Here is a 23796-nt window from a genome sequence, read left to right as displayed (position 1 = left end):
ACAAACATGGCGGATATTCCATCCGCGTTATTACGACCCCATTATATCCAATGGAGATTGTCACAAACATGGCAGATATCCTGTCCACCGTATTACAGAGTATTCTATCCACTGAGATCTAAATCAGGCCTTATATGTTTAATGTTATCCGTGGGTTAACAGCACTAAAATCTTGTCAGCAGGAACTAGTAGGCAATCAACAGCAAGAACATATTCTTTCAACCATCTGATATCGATTTTAACATACAACAGAAAGCAACTACATTCTGAATTCCTTGCTGACAGCTTAAGCAAAGTACTGGTTCTCTAGCTCATGTTGATAAAAAAGGGATAACTTTCTACTAGGCATCTTGCTTCACTAACTTCCACAGGCTCATGCAATAGGTGTATTAGCGTGTTTAATTTCTATTTAGCCCATGTTGGCCAAAGCAAGAAATTCAGAAGAAAAAATGCAGTTCTCTATCATCACACAACTGCCATTACAGTTGTAAATGCTTTTTATGCCACATCCATTTGGCAGTGGAGAGGTATGCAGCAATGGGGCCTCTTCTCCTTCCTTGCTGTCTGGCTTGGCAGTATAACTATTCGCTAACGTAAGATTTTCACACAGTTTATTTTTCATAAATTACAGCTTAAATTAATCTTGAATGTAGATACCTTGATCTATACAGCAATTTCATCAATGCATCAAGGATACATGGTGATGACTTGAAAATTATATTTTGGAATCATATTTATCAATGATCTGGAGAGATTAACAATTTGCAACCTTGGAAAGGTACATAGCACTCCTAAGACTCTCTTAACAATACATATTAGGGATACTTTTAGGGAAAGAAGATCAAGTATGTGTGGCTCCGATGTTAGAATTTGTTAAAATTTGCATGAACGTTCTAATGAGTTTCAGGGTCAGATGTACAATTTAGTAATTCAGCAGTTAGTGTGGTTAAAACATAATATAAATATTTTAATAATATTAAAGGTACAGTGATGATCTGCCTTAATGATGGTGGTGTGTGCATATGTGTGTGTGAATGTTACAAATTATCAGGTGCAAGAAAACTGTATTGGCCCCTGACACATATTAAGACCAACATATGTCTAGTCATAAGACCATCTGAAGTTCAGCAAAACATAGTTAGTCTTTACATGTTCTCAGGCACTCCCTACCTCCCTTCATGATAACATATTAAATATGTAAAAGGTTAAAGGTTTTAAATGACCCTTCATTATGCTTTTTCCAACTTCAATACTACTTTGAATGTTTAGTGAAACTGATTTGAGATGTTACACTTCAGGTCTGTAACAAACCGCCTACTCCATACAAATCTGTGTGGAATTAAAATGTTTTTTAGAGGGAAACCATCAATGGAAGATCAGCTAAGGGCATCACTGAAACACACTTTTCAGTCAACAAATCAAGCAGAAGAGGTTTGGACAACAATATCAAACACCACTTGCATAAATTGAGATTTCGAGGAGGCAGAATTTATTAGACACACAAGTCTTTCTTTCGGGACAAGAGAGAATGATTTCTAGTCAAATAGAACTTTCTATTTGAGAGGCTAGGGATTAAGAAACAAAAATATAATCTTGGGAGAATTTGAAGGAAGAGGTTTCTACCAAAACTAACCTTCATATCGCAGGCTGAGGAGAAGAGGTACTGCTGGATTTTCAGAGATCAGCTCCACATACAGGGACTGGGCATCACTCAGTAGGCCACGCTCTGGGACATCATCAATGTCAGAGTCAAAGATCAGAGGGGAGAGTTGACTACTCCCACTGTGGATCACCAACCTGGACAGGACAATGCAGACAGAGTAGGGGTAAAATACCAATTGTAAATACGTGATCACAGAGGATACAGATGAAAGGAAGAGGGCAAGAGAAAATTGGGAAAGAGTAGGGAAGAGGGAAGGAAGTAAGAGGAAGATGAGGAGAAAGACTGGGAATGGAGCAGGAGAGTGTAGAACAATGAAGGGTGGAAAAGTTGGGTGAGTAGAAACAGGGCGGATGAGTGTGGAACATAGAGGTAAGGAAAGAAAAAAACAGAGAAAGGGGCATGAGAGATATAGAGATAAAAAAAAAATTAAACCTGGAGGCTAGACACAGAGATGTGGCATAGGGACTTTCGCGGCTTTATGGCGTGTTGGACTCTGAAAGGGTCTAGACACTTTGGAATAATAGACAGCCTAATACACACTAAGAAAGGCTTGAAATTGGAGCACAGTGAGGCCCATATTTATGGGAAAATGACAGAGCGCGACGCTGCGCCAAAATTGGCAGCGCCACGCTCTAATTTTCACAACGCAGAGATGTGCCGTATTTAAGTGAGTACCACGCACTTCTTTGTTGGCCCCTGCACTGGTGCTAAATTTAGCTGCCAGCGCCAACGAAGGTGTCCCTTCCCGCACATAAACAATCACTAATGGCGCTTTGACACTTCTGTGTGTGCCAAAGTGTCATTTTCAAATGACTGTTTATGTGAAGGAAGGGACACCTTCCTGCACATAAACAATCATTTCTGCCATTTTGCTCTTTCTATGCATGCTGAAGAATGCAGCACGCAAAGAAAAAGCAAAAAATGAGGAGGAATAAAAATATTCCTACTTGTTGTGCTCTACTAACGCCACCCCTGGGGGTGGCGTTAGATTCTGGCGCTGCCTCAGGTTTACGAAATCTGGTAAATCTGAGGCAGCATCAAAATGCAATGTGTGTTGCTGTGGCACGCCTTCAGCAACACTGATTGCACGCCCCTCTGACAGCGATAACTGCGTCGAAGGGGCCCATATTTATAAGGAGGTGTAACACCACAAAAAGTGGCATTACACCTCCTTGTAAATGTGGAGCCGAGGTCAACACCACTGGAGCGTCACATAAAGTGCAGCTACCATGGTGCTAGGGGCTCATAAAAATGCCCCTGAGTTCTAGGGCTTACTGGACACTGACACTTGCAATACAGCTGTGGTACTGGGCAACTGAATGTAGAAAATGCCAAACAGCTGGGCATAAAAACAAGTTAGACAGCTGTTCAATGATGGGATGTGCTCGAAATGGTCTAGCATGGACAAGAGGGCAGTGGCTGCAGTGAACAATGGGGATGCAGACCACAGGGGTGCACTTTGTATTGTGAATCATGGATACAAGGAGACTCTGGATAATCATAGAAAGAACTTTCTATAGTGAGACATCTGGACTCTACTGGGTCTGATCAGTAGACAGACTGGTCACAAGTGTTCAGAACACAGAAACAAGAGATTGTTACTTGTCATTGTCCTCATCCAGCGAGACTCTTTCAAAATGCAGATGCAGTCTCTGATTTTCTGATGCTTCAATCAGCCAATGGCAGGTCAAGTTGTTTCCATGGTTACTTGTGAGGTCGGGGGATACAAGACGTCCTAATGTGGCATTCCGGATTGTGCCTCCGCAGGATGCTGTCAGGAGGTAAAGGATGAAAGTTCATTGAATAAGTTTGTTATTTATACCAACTGTAGTACAGAGTAATATTTTCCTATTCTTGTCTCCACACTGCAGCTCCAAGCTACCATCAAAGCAAGGTTTGGCCTCTTGCATGTCTTGTTAGGAATTAGTGTGGGTCAGCCATGGCCTGTCCTTTAGGGCGGAGGGGCCAAGACCCCCCTTTTGCCCCTCATGAAGAGTGGCTATCAGGCTGAGCAAAGGTCAGCCTGACAGACACTCTTTATGTTCAGCTCAGGCAGCCAGGAGCGAGACAGGCGCGGTTTGCGCAGGCTCCTGGCTGCCTGAGTTGAACTTTGCTGGGCAGAAGAGGTCAAACTCCTATGGGCGTGACCCAATTGGCTCAGCAAAGCACAAGGGCATCAAATGCAAGAAAATGAGATCAATCTTTCTCTAATAAAAGTTTGCTGTGAGGGGTCTGAAAAAAAAGAATTCCATTAATCATGATGATCATAAGAACTGCACAGACACTATGTTGCATACAGGAGCTGGCCTGCAATTGTCTGAGAGGAGACATGAAAGAAGGAGAAACAAGCATTTGCAATGAAATAGGTCTGACGTTTGCTCGAGTGAAAGCTATTTGCGTTGTAAATTCCGAACTAGACATTTCTTGCCACATAAATTGAAAATAAAAAGTAAAACAGAAGTTTGCTCGCAGTCAAACGTATTATAGGCAAAAATGCAATTATCCATGTAACAGGGTTGATGTGATGCAAAGCGCTCGACTACAGCCCACCGAGATCGCGCTGTGTAGGAAAGAAATAGAAAAAAGTAGTCCAGAAACCATACAGAAAACACAGAGCCTCGTATGTTTTTAGTAGTTGGCTGGTGGGCTCAAGGAGAGCTACCGGAAAAGGCATGATGTATCGATGCCTTCCACTAATAAAAAGCAAAAAAATTTGAAAGGCAAGCCCACAAACCAACCAAACTCATAGGCGTGCGGTGGGCGTGGTTACAAGCCCATAGAGAGATTACAGCAGGGACAGAGCGCTTTGCGCTCGACCCTCAAAAAGGGAATGTGTGTGTGTGTGTGCACATGTGTGTGTGTTTGTGTGTGTGTATCCTAAGATGGGCTGAAACCACTAGGCCATCACATGTGTACAATCACAGAACATCAGTGGTGTAGCTTGGCCAGGAACATTGGGGGGCAGCTTTAGTTTTTCAACAGTCACGCAGGCATATAGGCCATCATTTTAACTTCAGCGGTAAAAACCACCTACTGCCGCGGCGACGACCACCAAAAAGCTGTTGCCGCAGCTACCAGCCGTCTGCCATATTATGACCACAGCCGGATTTCCGCCACGACAACAGCGGAAATCCGTCTGTGGCCATGCTTGCGGATGGTGGTAAGGTGGCGCTGCTGCCACTAGCAGCGCCACGGCAGTAGACCGCCACCAGCCGTATTATGACCAATAATACAGCCTGGCAGTGTTCTGCTGGCGGTAGCAGTGCCCCATCCCGTCTCCTGCTGGAGAACCCTCTGGATCCTGGTAAGTCGGGTCTCCGACAGGGGAGGGGAGTGGGGGGTGTTGTGTGTGTGCGTGGGGGGTGTTGTGTGTGTGTGTGTGGAGGTGTGTGAATGTTTGTGTGTGCATGGATGCGGGGGTGTTGCGTGTTGAACGCGTGTGTGCATGTATGGAGGTGTGAGTGCGTGTATGTTGTGTTATGGGAATGCATGCCTGCGTGTATGTTCGAAAGTGTGTGCAGATGTGTGTGTGAATGGATGTGTGCATGTGTGTAAGCATGTAGGAATGGGTGTGTGTATGTGTGTGTATGTGTGTGAAGGGGGGCGTGAATGTAGGGGTGTGGGGGTAACTGGAGAGGGAGGGGCGGGGAGACCACTATCAGTGACAGGGAAGGAATTCCCTGTCACTGATATGGCCTACTGCCATGGTTTTTGTGGCGTTACGAACGCCACGGAGACCATGGAGATAGTCAGGGTCATAATCCCGCAGGCAGAGCAATGGCGGCCGCCGGGCTGGAGATGGATATCTCCAGCCCGGCGGCTGTTACCGCCGTGGCGGTCGAAGTGGTTCATTGGCGGGTTGGCTGTCATAATATGGCGGTAAGTACCACCAGCCTGTTGGCGGTACTTACCGCCACATTAACGCCGACCGCCGGGGTCGTAATGACCCCACAATGTTCATATACATTATATGACAAACAGGGTGCTGAGAGGGACTTAAGGCACAGTTGAAAGGGAAAGGAATGTGGACTGATAGAGGTACTAAGTGAGAGAAAACCAACAGTTTTGAAGACCTTTTGTCTGTGTGTGTGTAAAAATTCCTGGTGCAATTCAACACACAACTCACCATACCTGACTAAAAGCTTTTGTACCCAATCATTTAGCAGAAAATATATATTTATTTGGGGGATGTAACACCCCAAACACACTCACTGAAGCTATCCACTGCAGACCACCCATCAACACTCAGACCATCCAAAGATACTTCATACGTGTTTACAGTGAAAGTGTATAAACACTATGGACTTTAGTTGCTGTTACAGGAGAGATCTATTGACTTCCATGGTACATTCAGCTGAGCACCCTGTCCCCAAACATGGAACACTCAGTCAATGAAGGCAGCACTGTTCACGGCTGCCTTAAGGAGAGGTATGAGTGGATTAGAGGATTAGAGGATATACATTTCTACCAAATTAACAGTAATTCAAATGTAGGCTCTGGTTAGGTCTAAATAACATATTACATTATTCCATTTGTTTGTATGCTTAATTTTCTACTTGTGCTAATGCGTTTTTAGCATTCACTATAATGGTGATGCATCTAGAATAGTCTAGGTTAATTTTAACAAGAATTATGAAATAGAAATACAGTTAAGGTAGTCGTCTTTGGTTCATAAAACCAAAGTGGCTTTCCCACATATTTAAATTTACCCAGAAGAGCATCCGGCAGTCGTCGTTTGTCTCAATACTGTTTTTTCCTTGTAAACTTTGCCCATCGGGAGGTTGCTGAGACCTCTGTTCATTTTCCCCAATCTGCCGTCCACAGGCTAGATCAGAGGTCTTCAAACTGGGGGCGGGCCCCAGTGATCGCAGGGGGAGAGCCAGACTCTGGCCAAAAGAAGCATTATACAGATAACAGGCCTTTGTTTTAAGCAGAAGCTTGTTGTTGCATTTTATAAAAGGTGACAGTACTTAACTGCAATGTTTAAATAGGTCTAGACATATTTAAACATTGCCATCTTTATAAAAATAATTGTGAAAAATTCTGAGGGGGGAACCCCATGATTTTTATTTTTCAACTGGGGGGGGGGGGGATGGGGCGCAGCGTTAAAAAGTTTGGAGACCACTGGGCTAGATGCACGGCTCCGCGAACTAAGGACCGCATAGCTGGGTTTTGGGGGGACCAGAATATTATAACGTAGCATGATCCAAGGGTAAGCGGCAATCTCTTCCAAAACTTCTTTATTGAGATGATGTAGGTTACACGTAGTATGGCCCAGCCATACACACAACACCTTAAGCAGGGCCACCTGACCGGCACGGTGGAAGCACACTCCTTCTCCTCACCAAACTCCACCGCGTCTGCCCGTCTCCTTCTCCAACCACCCACAATTCTAGAACCATGTTTGTTCTAGAATATAACACATCCCCCCCCCTCTACAACAACAACAAAACAACACAGTAAAGGGAAAAAGATAATCTGTAATGAAACAAACAAAAGGGGAAAAATAAAAATTATACTAAAGTCTTTGAGAAATGTAAGTTACACATAGTCTTTAAAATAGGCAGGACTCAACACTTTGCTGAGGAAGTCTCATAGAAAGTTGCAATCTTCCAACTCTTCTGGATTGTCTTCAACCTTGGGCGGGTCTCCTTGGTCATCCTGATTTTCCTGTACCACTCCACCCTTATATAAACAACTCTATTGAGAGTCCACACCCGATGATCACAGGTTTTGACAGCATTGGTAAACATCTTAATGACTCTCAATGGTTTTGATAGCCTACTCCCACCAATAGACAGTCCAGGGCGTTTTATCATAACCCTGACCTTTACTTTGGTCACCTTGACTGCATGATTACGATCAAAATGGAATTTGCTTTTCTTCACTTTGGAGAGTTCTCTCTCTTTCCTATAGCTATTCTTATTAAGGCGACCCCCATCATCCCAAAATGTGTTCAACCATCCTGGTTCTAGCACAGTGTTAGGACACCTCCCATGAAACAAAACAAACGGAGGTACCCCAGTGGTCGTATGTGGAGTCAATCTATACACTCCAACTCTTTTAATGGCCTCATCTTTCCAGATCGTGTTGTCTTTTTTGGCTAGCGCTATAGTCTCTTTCAAAGTTCTATTGAATCTCTCAAGCACACCATTAGCTTCTGGATGGTACAATGCACATTTTTTGTATTTGACCCCACACAGCCGAAGAAAGTCCTCCATTTCCCTTGAAACAAGTTGAACACCATTGTCTGTAAGCCTTACCTTAGAAATAAATCCTTGAGAAAGCTTATAACACATTGAGTCTCAATACCTCTAGAGAAATGAATTTCTGGCCAACGAGAAAACATATCAATTACAACAATGATGTACATTTCCTGACCACTTCCATGTACAGGACCCAGTATGTCCAAAGCAATATCCCTCCAAGGCTTATCAGGGTGATTTCTCAACAACATGGGTTGGACTCTCGGTTTCATACTCTTCTCACTTTCTGCACATTGTACACATTCCCTCACCAGACGTTCAACTTGGATATCCACACCAGGCCACCAGTAACTAGATCGCAATCTCTCTTTCATCTTAGAGATGCCAGAGTGCCCCTCATGAGCTAAGTCCAGTAGCTCTATTCTTAGTGTGCTTGGGGGTACCAATCTAGTACCCCGTAACAGCAACCCATCTCTGGTTGATAACTGGTCTTTAATAAACCAAAACGTTTTGCACAGCTCTCAACCTTGCTGCTTATCTTTCCATCCACACATGATGAGATTAATTACACCCTGTAAAGTAGAATCATCTTTCAATTCATGGCGCCATCTCTCCTCCAAAATGACTGCTTGATTGATCTCGCAAACTAAATCTTCTTCCACACACACTCCATCATCCAGAGAACCTGAGGTGTTCTCAGAAACTAATCTGGATAAGGTGTCCGCTATCTCAACCCCAGGAATGTATTTCACTTCATAATTGAACTCTTGGAGATCAACCACCCACCTGGACATTCTAGAGGATAGGAAATCAACACCCTTCTTATTGAAAACCTCACACAAAGGTTTATGGTCAGTCCTGACAATGAAAGTGGATCCCCACAACAAATGTTTTAGCTTCTTGATGGCCCAATGTACAGCCAGCTTCTCTCTCAATCACCGAATATTTGCTCTCAGCACCTTTGAGACTCCTCGATAAAAACATAATGGTATTCTGAGGTTCACATCCACTCTGTTGTAATACAGCTCCCAACCCTTTAAGACTGGCATCAGTTGTGACAATAGAATTTTTTGGGGGATCAAAAATCCTGAGACAGGGAGCCAAAGATAACTTCGCATTGATTAAATTAAACTCTTTTTCACACACCTCACTCCATAAGAAGTCTACTCCCTTCCTTAAAAGGCCTCTCATATTATGGGTTATCTCAGCAAAATTCTTGACAAATTTATGGTAATATTCAACCATTACCAGAACCTCATGAGCTCTTCTTTTGTAGAAGGGGACACCATCGCCTGAATTGTGTTAACAAGATCAGCTTTGGGGGCCACACCCTCACCTGTTATGGTGTGGCCTAAGTAGTCAATAGTCTTAATGCCAAACTTGCACTTTTCCAATTTGACTGTTAAATTGTGATCACTTACTCTCCTTAACACTTGTCTGACTCTGGTATCATCCTTGTATATGGGAAAGATCATGCAGAACATATCATCCTGGTATACACAAACCCTCTCTAAACCTCTCAGGATCCTCTCCATAACCTTATGAAACACAGAAGCCACCAAGATTAATCTAAACGGAAGCCTGGTATACCTAGACGTGCCAAATGGTGTTATGAAGGCTGTGAGATCCATAGAATCTTCATTAAGTTGAATTTGGTGATATGCTGAACCCAGATCGATAGTGCTAAATACCTTGGCATCCCCTATCATCATGAGTAATTGGCCAATATTAGGTAAGGGATACCTATCTACCACCACACACTTGTTCAACTGTCTGAGTCTGAGGTCAACACATAACCTGAGCGAACCATTGGACTTCCTGTCGTAACTACTGGGGCCAACCAAGCAGTGCTTTCAACCTCCTCAATGATGCCTTGCGACTTGAGCCTATTCAGTTCACTTAACATTTCTTCTCTGACATTAACCGGAACATCTCTAACCTTGCTGCAGAAAGAAATTTAACCTGGAACAAGCTTGATGTTATGGCGATAGTTTTGTAAGTAACCCAACTCATCTCTGAAAACAGACAGAAACTCTTGAGACAAGACCTGTTGTAGATAGCAATCAGTGTCAGAAACCTAATGTGACACAGACGCAACATAAGAAATGTCTTTCAATATAATGGGGACATCACTATCAGGATCCAACTTAACTCTAAGGTCCTATACAAATAGCAGATGTGGATGGCCTTGGAACGAGTAAAGAAGTCATAGTGGACAAATGGAGTGAAAAGTAAATTCCGATAATGCTTAGGATATGTGCTGGAGTTGTCTGGCTTTCGCTGTGGATGGAACATCTGAGAGTGACAGTCCTCAAGGGTGGCTGGCGTTGATGAGCGTGAAGGGCGTTGCCCTACCACCCTGGGGGTCAAATAAGAAAATGAAAAGAAACACTGAGAGCTGGAAACGAATTGCAGTTGCTGCTCTGTTACAAAGTGGGCTCAAATATGTGCTTTACGGCAGGGGTAGGGGCTGGAGGACGCACACGCATCGGTTGGGTGAGATCCCCCTCGCCCTGGAATCATAAGATAGGGCACTGACATCACTGTGGTGGGTGTGGTGGGATTTTAGCATTAGGTATAGGGGTCAATTTGGGCCATTAACAACAATGGCCCGGGGGGAATTGCAACAGTCCATTAAACAAAAAGGGCTGTGGGGGCTGGTTGAGCTGTAAAATGTTGGAGTAGGTGTGGTGTCAATGAGTCTGCCTTCTGCATTCAACACTTCACAAACAGAGCGATTAGGTATTATGCCTTGGGTATTTGATGGCTTGCTTTTAACGTTTCCTTGACATGTGTGGTAAAATGCCCCATTAGGATCTCTTTTGTTTTCTAACATTTGTTGCAAATTTATACCATAAAATCCATCATTTGAATCCATTTTTTTTAAAGAATTCTTGGGTGGGGAGAACCCACACACCTTCCGTTTTCAGTTTGGCCTCACTTGTTCATTAGACTCATATTTTCCACCCCACCACTTTTAAAATCCACCAACTGCCACTGGTCCTCATAAATACTCAGGAAATACGAGAATATATAGGTTTGGGCTTTCAAGAAGGAGATGGCTGTCAGGTACAGGGCAGTTCATTAATAGAAAGACAACAGGAATGTACAAAAGCATTGTATAAAGTACCAAGGCAACTTACAGAATCAAAACCAAACACATTCAAATTCCATGGGGGGGAATGAGAGAATAGTGATACTTGAAGCTCTAATGGGGTGTAACATTACAGGCCTTTCTATGAGAGATGAAGAGTAGGCAAGGTAATCAATACCTCAAGAACAAAACCAAAAAAGTAGAGTAACAAAAAATTATCGTCTAAGCTGTAGGGTCACATGACAAAGGAAGAGACAAAATTGAGACAAGATGGCATTACAAAAGAAAAAAGAGAAAGTCTAAAAAGTTGTATGTACAGGGTGGTTCCTATTTAAGGGCTGCTCCAAATGTTGCCTCCCGCACCCCCACCGGAGGCTCTAATCATAACCCAACTGATTTTAGGTTCTACCAAGTGAAAAACATTTGTGGAGTGGTACAGGTACCTCCAGGCATACACAGAAAGGTAATCATATGAACAAAATGAGAGGCTTTTAGCTATAGCAGACAAACACATGGATACTTGAATAAACTTATGGATAGATGAAGAGAACATCTGTGCTCAGTGACATAGGACCAAACCAAGAGGCATTTAGGCAGGCTGAAAGACAGATGGGAAAAGTAGTCAGATATATATGTATATATATATATATATATAGCCTGGGACATATATGGGTAGACAGAGGGAAAGACAAACATAAGAACAGACTGTAGGAACTGGTGATGGACCCAAGTGCCCCCCTGTCATTTTTATCAACTAGGCTTTATTTTCTTCACATGACACTAAATCCTCTTATAGATACTCAACATTGATCATGCAGTTGCTGTCCAGCCGAATGCTAAACTCTGATGAAGAGGGTTACAGACTAAGTATAACTCACACTTCGTAGGGAAGATTACCGTCCACCCCTCCCTATGCAATCATATCAGTGTTGGTTGGTGGCAGTTTACCGTCATAAAGGAGCACAGACCATGCTACATACAGCCGTGGTGAGAAGGCTGACTATTGGCCATTTCTATGTACATGAGACCCTCACTCCAGCTGGCAGCATTATGACTTATTAAGTGTGCATGTTTGTGGTGTTTGTATGTGTGTGAGTCTACATGAGGGGACGTGGTACTCCCTGCTGGTGTCCCCATCGCTGTAGTCCTGAGACATGAGATGTTACCATTGTGAATGGTTGAAGACCACGCTGGTATCTGTTCTCTTTCTTTCCTCTTGCATGTAACAGATGCTGCCCTTTACCCTCCTCAGTGAGGGGTCATGTGTAGATCACTCTTTCTGGTGATTGAGTTCATTCCACTAAAGCCATAATGAAGCTAAGAAGACACTTTTGTGTTTAACTGTACTGGACTGAGCAACTTCTGCCATGGCAGTCCATGGCTGGTAAGAAAATAGCACTCTAAATGGAAGAACAGGGGCATGGCCACTTACTCTTTACTGAACTAAGTGGGATTCACCCATACCCTGTATCCTGTGTCCAGTTCATGTAGCAACACCTTCTGAGAGACTGGAGTCCATCTTGAATAAATGCACAACTAAGGCCATGATGCCCAATTGCAGAGTAGTAGTGTGAGAGCGAAATTGCATACTATTTTACCATTACCACCTAATAAAATTATCCAGCTACTATGTAGTTAGGAGCAGGGCCCTATTGAATGAAGAATTAACATTTGGGACAAATGTTTATGGTTGTAAAATCACACAGCATTCGCCATTCCAAGAGGTTTTACCCCTTACATATACCACCTGTGTGGCCTGTGGGTGGGGTGGAGTACCCCATGTTACCCTGTAAGAAAGGAAACAAGAAAGGGGGCTTGGCTGCTGCTGTATCTAAAGTCTCATGGACTTTATAACAAGAATAAGTCTAAGAAGAATATTGAAAAATAAATCAGGAGCATTTTACAGGTGTGGATCTAAATTTCATTTAGGAAACAGCACTTCTTGTCCTGTCCAAGGAAATAAATGCAATAATTATAAAAAGAAAAATGGGCATTTTTACACTGTTTGTAAATCTATCATACCTAAAGCTAAGATAAGACAAATATGTATGGAAGAAGAGAAGTTATGTGAAAATGTGAACACTGTCGTAACAACTGTGGAGGTCAATAATTTAGGCGATCTACATTAAAAGATGCAAAGGACCTAGTTGTGATGTCCAGATTGGTGCTGTCAACTTGGGTGTCATGGCTGATTCTGGCTCTCCAATAAACATTTTAGCTGATGTTACCTTTCTAAAATGTTGGTCCAACAGTTGTTAGTATCCTCTGATGTTAATTCAAAGGCATTCGGAGAATTTGATATACCCATGAAGGGTGTGGGTTTGCACATAGGACTGTACTAAAGGAGGAACGGTACCCATATGTCATAAGGCAAGGAACATTTCCTATTGGTATGATGGATGGTGTAATCGGAAACTTGGAGAGCAAAAGCATAATTGAGCCTGTAGAAAGTGGGGAGTGGTTGGCTCTCTTAGTGGTAGCGCGAAAGTCAGATGGTATTTTACTTTTGTGTATTGACCTCAGGGGTGTGAACAAAATACTGTAATCAATAGATTTAGGTTACAGAGAATAGATGAGCTTCTTTCACAGTCTTAAGGAATTAGATGGTTTTCAACCATAGATTTGACATCGGCCTATCACCAGGTGTATCCTCAAGTAGGAACCTTACAGCTTTCACCACCCTTTTTGGATGCTATAGATTTGTACGCATGCCTTTTGACTTTGCGTCTGCAGCTGCAGTATTTCAGCGATTAATGAAAAAAATCTTCAAAGGTGTTAAAGGGGTGACATATTTCCAGGACAACATCCTGGTTATGCACCAAAACCAATCTGAACATGAGTTAAGATTAAGATTAGTTTTGGAAAAATTAGCAGAAAAAGGCTTAACTGCTGAGTTGAAAAAATGCACATTTGCAGTGATTTTGGTCATGTATTTAGGACATGAGGTGGGTGGTGATGGTATATCACCCAAAAGAGAAAAAATTAAGGCAGTTAGTAATGCTCCAGCGCCAACATCCACAGAGGAAGTTATGTCCTTTCTAGGGCCTGCAAAATTTTATTTAAAATCTGTGCAGAATTTTGCAGTGAAAACACATAGCCTTTGGCAGTTATTGAAAGTAATGCAATAATTTGTATGGACTGAAGAATTATAAAAGGATTTTGAGGAAATTAAGCAGGAGTAAAGCACAGCTTGGTTTTGACGCAAGAGCAAACAGCAGATGCCAGCGGGAAGGGGCTGGGGGCAGTTTTAGCACAAGTAGCAGACACAGGAAATGAATACACAGTGGTATTCCAGCTGGTAATGTGAGCCTAAATATGGCCTGAGTGAATGAACAGGCATACAATCATATGAATACCCAGACAGTCTGACAAGGACCAAGAATGATGATTAGAGACCAGAAGTGAAGGTGCTCCTACTGCAAACTCCTTGGAGTGATCAGTAAGCCATGGTGCAGGATCGTAAAAATGTCGCGCCGCGCGGTGCGGCGCGAGCCGAGAGCTCGACTTCGGCCGGGCGTTCGGCTCGGGCCGCGCACCGCGTTATTAAGACGCGGCGCGCCCCCAGCCTCTCCTGCGCGTTTCGAGGCCCCAGATTTGCTTGGGGCCTCGTTCTTCCTTCTGCCTTTCACTGTCCCAGGGGTCTCTGAACCCTCTTACCTGTTTTTCTTCGTTTCTTTGTCCTTTCTTCTTTTTGCAGTCTGTTGTGTGCCTTTCTTTATGTCTTTTCCTCCTTCCCAGATTCCTGTGCTTTCCCAGCATTCCTTGTTCCCTATTCTCTATGGTTCCTCTACTATTCTGTTCTATATATTGTTTCCCTATCTAAGATGGTGTCCTTTTACTTCCTGTGGGTCACTTCCTGTTTGTTGGTATATAAGGGCTGTGTTTTTCCTCTTTCCTTGCGCTGCAACACTTTCTGCTCAGTTGGTGTCTTCGCTCCTGATTTCCTTGCCTTTTGGTTTTGGACTCAGCATTCTGTATTTTCTGATTTTTGCTCCTTTTGGATTCCTGTTTGTTGTTCTTGTTTTTCTCCAGGACTTTTCCTGTTTGGAGGTTTTTCCCCTTTGGAAGGGGTTTTTCCCTCTGGCGCTACTTTCTGAAGGGCACGGTCTGTTCTTGGTGTCTCCATTGCTTACAGCACCGTGGCTACCAGAAAGAGTCGCCCCTTTTTGGGCCAAAGCCGAACATTGAAGATTCACGCCACCAGATCTGCAAATTCCAGGCGCAAGCAGCGCGTGAGTCGTGACAGATTGCAGCGCCTAACCATTCCGACGTCCTCAAACACCATGGATAATACAGTGGCGGCTGCTGCAGATCCGGAGCAATCTCTGTTAACCACGATTCAGCAACAAGCCCAGGAGTTGCAACAACTACGTAATGAAAATGCTGCGTTACGACAGGCTTTGGCCCTCCGCACCAGTGATGTTCCGACAATCTCCGCTTCTACCCCTTGTTTCTCTGGTGAACCAACCAAGCTTCGCGAGTTCTTGGATGCTTTAACGGTGTATTTCGCCTTCCGACCTACTCAATTCTCCCACGACAGGACCAAGGTGGGTTATCTTATCAGTGCCTTATCCGGCCCAGCCTTGGCCTGGGCAACCCCGATGGTGTCCTCCGACGACCCTGTATTGTCAGACTATTCCGCCTTTGTGAGTCGCTTCAAACAAATGTTTAGCCGTCCTGGATTGGAAGCCTCCGCTGAAGAAGCCTTGTGCGACATCCAACAAGGCTCCCAAGACGTCCTGCAATATATAACCCGTTTTCGTCAGCTGGCGGCAGAGACCACTTGGGTGGAACGTACTCTGGTAACATTATTTCGTAGAGGACTCAAAGAAGAAATAAAGGATGAACTAGTGCATTCTACCAGAGCGGAAGATCTTCGTGGCCTGATGGATCAAGCACTGTCCATCGAATATCGTCTTCAGGAACGGAGATCGGAAAAGAAAAGGAGTAGAGGGTTTACCCAACCAAGTAGCTCCCGTGCATACCTGCAGCGTTCCGAGGAACCTCGCACTCCTGCTAGAGACATCGAAGGGGAACCCATGCAGGTGGATACTACCCGAGGTCCGCTCTCTGCTAGTGAACGAGAAGACAGACGCAAGAGAGGGTTGTGCCTGTATTGTGGTTCTGCTGGTCACATACTCCGTACCTGTCCAGTACGTCCTTCCAGACCTTCGGGAAACGCCACCTCCCGTCCTCTGTAAGAAGGGAGGGGACGGGATCTACAGCTATACCTTCCATCAGCTCCTTTAATGACAATACAACTGCCTTGTTCATCTTTCCTGTCCTGTTACAACTTCCTGACGGTCGTCAAGAAAAGACTATGGCATTACTAGACTGTGGTGCTAGTGGTATATACATGGACAAGACATGGGCTGCTGCTAACCTAGTTCCTACTCAAGCAAAAGAAGTACCCGAACAGGTACACACTGTGGATGGATCTTTGATATCCTCTGGTCCTGTAGACACCACTACCCTGATGTTAAGTCTACAGGTGGGAAACCATCAAGAACACATCTCCTTCGATCTTATTACGTCCCCTAACCATACCATCATTCTTGGAATTCCGTGGCTCATTAGACATAACCCATATATAAATTGGGTTACCCGGACAGTCTCTTTGTCTTCGCAATTTTGTCACGAGAACTGTTTTACTTCCGACAAGTATTGGTCTCCGAAAAGATCCTTAGCTACTGAAGGTGCCACTGGTATGTCCATTAATACGGTCCAAGGGGTCCCAGACCACTATTTGGAGTTTCAGGATATTTTCCAAAAACCGTCAAAACCTGTGCTACCTCCACATCGAGAATATGATTGTGCAATTCCATTAGAACCCGGCACAATTGTTCCTTTTGGGAGGATGTACTCCCTCACGGAACCCGAAAGGGAAGTTCTAAAGGAGTATCTGGACGAAAATATACAGAGTGGTCTTATTGTTCCATCGTCGTCTCCGGCTGGGGCCCCTCTCTTTTTTGTGCCCAAGAAGACTAAGGATCTTCGTCCGTGCCTGGATTTTCGAGGTCTGAATAAAATCACCATTAAAGATCGTTATCCTTTGCCTCTCATCAGGGACATACTGGAAGCAATCAGAGGGGCCCAACGTTTTACTAAATTGGATTTACGAGGAGCCTACCACCTTTTACGCATAAGAGAAGGCGACGAATGGAAGACAGCATTCAGGACCCCATTTGGCCATTTTGAATATAGGGTTATGCCGTTTGGTCTTACTAACGCCCCGGCAATCTTCCAGAGATTTATGGACTCAGTGTTTTCAGACCTACTTAATCAGACAGTCGTGATCTACCTAGATGACATTCTTATTTATTCTAGAAATCCTGAACTCCATACTTCCCATGTGAAACAAGTTCTTCAAAGACTTCGTGATCATCAACTATTTTGCAAACCAGAGAAATGTGAGTTCGACATAACGGAAGTCAAATATCTGGGCTATCATTTAAGTCCCACCGGCATAGCTATGGACCAAGAAAAGGTACAAGCTATCCTAGAGTGGCCTTCTCCTTCTACCATAAAAGAAACACAATGTTTCCTAGGTTTAGCAAACTTCTATCGACAATTCATTCTAGACTTTGCCAGTCAGACTAGCCACATAACTCACACCTTAAAGAAGGACAATTTAAAGAAGGGGTTTGTCTGGACTGAGGCTGCTGAAGCAGCCTTTCAAAGCTTAAAGAGAGCCTTCACCCAAGCCCCCATCTTAAGACATCCAGATACCACCAAGCAATTTATAGTAGTAACTGATGCTTCTGAGAGAGCCATCGGAGCTGTCTTACTCCAACGACAAGAGGATGATGGCCTTGAACATCCTGTTTTCTATTTGTCTCATATCCTTTCCACAGCTGAACAACATTATTCCGTACTTGAAAGGGAATTATTGGCTCTGAAAACAGCCTGCCTTGAGTGGAGGCAGTTTCTGATGGGTTCCAAGGAACCATTTGAGGTGAGGACAGACCACCGTAATTTACAATGTTTAAGAAATTTTGTATGCCAGAATAGTCGTCAGGCCCGCTGGGCCTTTTTCTTCAGTCAGTACGATTTTTATATTACATATATTCCAGGATCCCAAAACATTCTGGCTGATGCTCTGTCTCGCCGATATCCAGAGTGTTCTCCTTCCTCATCCCAGTATCTTCTAGAACCCAGTAAGATCATTGGAGTGGCTCAGTCTTTCCTGGAAGAAGTACAACAAGAATACGCCAACCTATCGGACCATGACATAGAAGAACTAAGACCATTATTGTACAAGAAACAAGGATATTTTTATTACCAAGACCTGATATTCCTCCCTACAAACAAGGTGCAAAAGAAAGCATTACAAATGTGCCATGATTCCCCTGTAGCTGGTCACAGAGGCATCAAAGCCACACAAGATTTACTTTCACGATTTTTTTGGTGGCCTACCTGGAAACTGGATGTGGAAAGATACGTTCAGGCCTGTCCCATATGTGCCCAAGTCAAAATACCTCACACCAGACCGGCAGGATTACTACAACCTTTGCCTGTTCCATCGGCCCCATGGCATACTATCTCTACTGATTTTATGTGTTCGCTCCCACCATCAGCAGGAAACCGGGTTATCATGGTCACAGTGGATTCTTTCACAAAGATGGCTCATTTCACTGGCCTAAAAAAGCTGCCTACTTCCCAAGAACTAGGTCAAATATTCATAGATCATGTCTTCCGTCTCCATGGACTTCCACATACCATAATCTCTGATAGAGGACCTCAGTACATCTCCCGATTTTGGAAGCATTTTTGTAAAACACTGAATATGAATAGAGCCCTGTCTTCAGGGTTCCATCCTCAGACCAACGGACAGACTGAGCGTCTGAACCAAGGACTAGAGCAATATCTTCGATGCTTTTGCAATTCTACCCAAAGTAACTGGAGCACTTACCTCTCTTTAGCTGAATTTTCCTACAATAACTCAGTCCATAGTGCCTCCAAGGTCACTCCCTTTTTCTGTTCCTATGGTTTTCATCCTACCTCTTTCCCTACTTCTCCACAATCCAACTCTCCTCTACCTGCTATTAACTATTTCTCCAAACGCCTTCTCCAACTCCATAAACTAATTCGATCTAATTTGTTACATACCAAGAGGTATATGAAGAAGGCTGCAGACAAGAGACGTACAACCAATCCAAATTATCATCTGCAAGATAAAGTCTGGCTCTCCTCCAAATTCTTGCCCTCACGTCTCTCTCAAAACAAGTTCACACCTCGTTACTATGGGCCTTTCCGTATTCTCCAGTTGGTCAATCCTGTCACTGTCCGTCTTCACTTACCCCATACATGGAAGATCCATCCGGTTTTTCATGTTTCTCAGCTTAAACCTTATGTGCCTGATCCTTACTCACGTCAGTTTCCTTGTCCACCTCCTGTCCTTGTGAATGATGCTCCTGAATATGAAGTGCAGGAAATCTGTGACTCTCGTCTTTTTCATAAACGACTTCAGTATCTGATTCATTGGAAGGGTTATCCTCTCAGTGAATGTTCATGGGAAGATGCCTCTTCCGTTCACGCTCCTCTCCTGACTCAACGCTTTCACTGTTTATTCCCTCTTAAACCTGGGCCTTCGGGAGGGGGACCTACTGTCGCGCCGCGCGGTGCGGCGCGAGCCGAGAGCTCGACTTCGGCCGGGCGTTCGGCTCGGGCCGCGCACCGCGTTATTAAGACGCGGCGCGCCCCCAGCCTCTCCTGTGCGTTTCGAGGCCCCAGATTTGCTTGGGGCCTCGTTCTTCCTTCTGCCTTTCACTGTCCCAGGGGTCTCTGAACCCTCTTACCTGTTTTTCTTCGTTTCTTTGTCCTTTCTTCTTTTTGCAGTCTGTTGTGTGCCTTTCTTTATGTCTTTTCCTCCTTCCCAGATTCCTGTGCTTTCCCAGCATTCCTTGTTCCCTATTCTCTATGGTTCCTCTACTATTCTGTTCTATATATTGTTTCCCTATCTAAGATGGTGTCCTTTTACTTCCTGTGGGTCACTTCCTGTTTGTTGGTATATAAGGGCTGTGTTTTTCCTCTTTCCTTGCGCTGCAACACTTTCTGCTCAGTTGGTGTCTTCGCTCCTGATTTCCTTGCCTTTTGGTTTTGGACTCAGCATTCTGTATTTTCTGATTTTTGCTCCTTTTGGATTCCTGTTTGTTGTTCTTGTTTTTCTCCAGGACTTTTCCTGTTTGGAGGTTTTTCCCCTTTGGAAGGGGTTTTTCCCTCTGGCGCTACTTTCTGAAGGGCACGGTCTGTTCTTGGTGTCTCCATTGCCTACAGCACCGTGGCTACCAGAAAGAGTCGCCCCTTTTTGGGCCAAAGCCGAACATTGAAGATTCACGCCACCAGATCTGCAAATTCCAGGCGCAAGCAGCACGTGAGTCGTGACAAAAAAAGCCAGTTGGTACTAGACTATGGCCCTCATTACGAGCCTGGCGGTCTGTGACCGCCAGGCTCGCGGTTGGCGGGAGCACCGCCGACAGCCCGGCGGTGCCCCGCAGGGCATTCTGACCGCGGCGCTTTGGCCGCGGTCAGTGCAGGAAAACCGGCGGTCTCCCGCCGGTTTTCCGCTGCCAGTTGGAATCCTCCAAGGCGGCGCAGCTTGCTGCGCCGCCGAGGGGATTCCGACCCCCCCTACCGCCATCCAGTTCCCGGTGGTCCGCCCGCCGGGAACCGGATGGCGGTAGGGGGGGGTCGCGGGGCCCCTGGGGGCCCCTGCAGTGCCCATGCCACTGGCATGGGCACTGCAGGGGCCCCCGTAAGAGGGCCCCTAAATGTATTTCACTGTCTGCTGCGCAGACAGTGAAATACGCGACGGGTGCAACTGCACCCGTCGCACAGCTTCCACTCCGCCGGCTCGATTCCGAGCCGGCTTCATCATGGAAGCCTCTTTCCCGCTGGGCTGGCGGGTGGCCTGAAGGCGGCCGCCCGCCAGCCCAGCGGGAATGTCAGAATTACCGCCGCGGTCTTTCGACCGCGGAACAGTAACCTGACGGCGGGACTTTGGCGGGCGGCCTCCGCCGCCCGCCAAGGTCAGAATGAGGGCCCATGTCCACAATGGTTGTAATTCATCCCATATACTGCTGGAGTCTTGACATGATTCTCTTTGATTGCTTCTTGAATCAATTGTATAACGAGCTTTGTGTTAAGAAAAAGAGTTTAAAAAAAGAAGGATAAATAGGGAAAACAGATCACTTACCAGCACAAATCGGTGCCTTGCCACTCCACTGTGGACGGCTTGTGTTCAGGCAGAGAAGGGACTCCTCTCCTCGGATCTTGAAGCCAGGGTCACACTTAAAGGTAGCTGCTCCCCCAGGGTGCAGGTCACTGACGCTAACATCTCCATTATCTGGGCGGCTGGGGAACCCACAGCTGAGGACAAAGGCTGCAGGATACAGGGAAGTCATGGTAAGATAGGCATTAGAGGGCAAAACAAAACAAAAGCCATAGTACCAAGATGGCTGAAATTAGAAGTTTTGAATGTGAATGGAGACTAAACACTGCTCTCCTCCTCCAGAAGAGGTGGACGGGATGTTCTTTACTGAGAGACTAATGACAGAAAGTCATGGTAGCATCTCACCCAGGGATCTTTGCACACATGCAGGTCAAGGATAAGATGGCCACGGACACTACCCACCACAGAGGGCTACATTCACAGAAAGGCTGTTGGAAATTGCCCTTTCTGCAGGGTTATCCCCAAGCTTTTTGCCTTTCACCTTCTATTTTTCTGACCCTCTTTTAGTTGGCTATAGGACTCTGGGCACTTTACCACTGCTAATCAGTGCTAAAGTGCATGTGCTCGCCCCCGTAAAACTTGGTATAATTGGCTTATACCTGTTTGGCTTATTTAATTTACATGTAAGTCCCTTGTAAAGTGGTATACCATATACCCAGGGCCTGTAAATTAAATGCTGCTAGTGGGTCTGCAGCGCTGATTGCACCACCCACAGAAGTAGCCTTTCAAACTTGTCTCAGGCTTGCCACCGCAGTTTACTGCCACATTGGCTTGGCAAGTTAAACTACTTGCCAAACTTCCTTTTTACTGCACCTAAGTCACCACTAAGGTAGACACTAGATAGCTCTATGGGAGGGTGCTGTGTATGTAAAAGGTAGGACATATATTTTTATGTCACATGTCATAATAGTGACAAACACCCTAATTAGTTTTTCACTGCTGTCAGTGCTTCTCCCTTCATAGGTTTGCATTGAGAATTCCCGTATATGTGTCAAAGGGTAATTTCTGATCTATAAGGAGTACTGTGGGCATGTTTGGTATGTTTGGAATGGTAGCGAGATATCCTGCTTACTGGTGTAGGTGGATTTTTCATTACTATTTTGGAAATGCCACTTTTTAGAAAGTGGGCATTTTTCTGTGTTTATAACTACTGCTTTGCAGTCTCACTCCAACCCACGTCAGGGGCACAGTGACAGCTCCACTTTGTGCATACTCTCCAGACAGCCGAGAATCAGGGAGGGTTAGGTGTGACAGTGTTACATCAGCATTCATCTACATACTGATGGTCTTCCTGGGCTGGGAGAGAGGGAGGCGACCCAACCTTTACACTTTTATAGGCGGTGTCCTGCCCTCACACAAAGACCTGATTTAACCCCTTCTGATGTCTGAAGCAAGAGTAAAGGAGGAGGAAAACTCATGGAAGTGGTCAGGCCATGCTGGACATGTCTCCCACTTTCTAGAAGCAGAGCACTGGGGTACAAGTACAGGGGCTCTGACCCCATGTTTTTAGAGCACTTTTGGGAACTGGGACAGAACCTCTGCCAGACGGACTGCTGGACTGTACAAAGGACTCATCTGGACAGCTCTTCTGTGGTTGCCAGGCTACCTGCTGTTGCTGTGTGGCACAAACGACTCCCTGGATTGCTTTTCTGCTTGTTGCCCTGTTCCCTGAGTCTGGACTACCTAGTTACTGCTGGACTGCCAGGTAGAACAGGCATTTGGACTACCTGATTTGTTGAGGAGGAACTGCAAATTTGCATCTTGTCCCATGTGCTGGCTTTCTGCCTGCCTGCACCCTGTGCTCCTAGGGGTTTGTTTGCTAGCCCCCCCCCCAGTTTTTGACCCCCCAGTTTTTGAAGTCTCAGTGCCTTAAAAGACTTTATTGACAACAAGCAGGCTGTCGTGCCTGCTCTTTTCTTGAAACCATGTGTGCACCGCTGCTCGAATTGCAACAGGTGCCTCAACATCTGCAGAGCCCCAACCAGGAGGCGTATCTGCCTGGGTTGCATGGTTAATGTGAGTGTCAGTTCAACCGCCTCTGCGGCATGCTTCTGAAACCTGCCATGCCGACAGAAGGATCGGACAGACCAGTATCGCCGCGCTTGTCCTCTCTCCTCTGGGAGGCAGCACTGTACAGCACTGTGACAGGTATTGTAGCCTCCCTTGTAGAACCAAGGTGATGTGGGCCCGGCTATGAGAGATCATCATGCCCGCCCCTCTCTCCAGTTCGGGGTGGTACTCTGGCCATGATGCGCATTGCGGGCAGCAGTACTTACACTTACCCTGACGCCTGTAGTCACGAGCAATGACAATGGGTAATACAAGGAGTACTGTTTCTCCCAGAGCCCTGTGGCCACCGAAATCCAGCTGTCAATTCCCTCCAGGGTTCATTGGGATTCCCCAGAGGTGTTGCACTAAACCTAATAGGAGCACAGGTGCTTCTGAGGCCTGGGATTAACCGGTGAAGCTAACGCAATTACTGTACAGGATCTAGTAGGAGCGCATTCCCTTGGGTGCCCCTTATTTAGACAACTCATTGCTAACGTTTTGACCTCATGCATATCTGAGAAAGTATTCACTGCATTCTTACGGTTTGACTTCA

At 45.2% G+C, this 23796-nt stretch overlaps 1 protein-coding gene across 1 annotated transcript in view; it reads right to left on the bottom strand.

The window, feature by feature from the left end:
- SEZ6L2 (seizure related 6 homolog like 2) overlaps positions 1-23796 on the bottom strand; it is a 217059-nt gene that overhangs the window by 90510 nt on the left and 102753 nt on the right. Inside the window, exons 6-8 of the mRNA XM_069244112.1 lie at positions 21159-21344; positions 3266-3434; positions 1634-1797 (exon numbers count right to left, since the gene is read on the bottom strand). Of these exons, the coding sequence (XP_069100213.1) occupies positions 1634-1797; positions 3266-3434; positions 21159-21344 (519 nt within the window). The remainder of the gene's footprint in view (positions 1-1633; positions 1798-3265; positions 3435-21158; positions 21345-23796) is intronic.

This window comes from Pleurodeles waltl, chromosome 7 (assembly GCF_031143425.1).
Source record: "Pleurodeles waltl isolate 20211129_DDA chromosome 7, aPleWal1.hap1.20221129, whole genome shotgun sequence".
Taxonomy (NCBI): domain Eukaryota; kingdom Metazoa; phylum Chordata; class Amphibia; order Caudata; family Salamandridae; genus Pleurodeles; species Pleurodeles waltl.
This window is presented reverse-complemented; position numbering and strand designations above follow the sequence as displayed.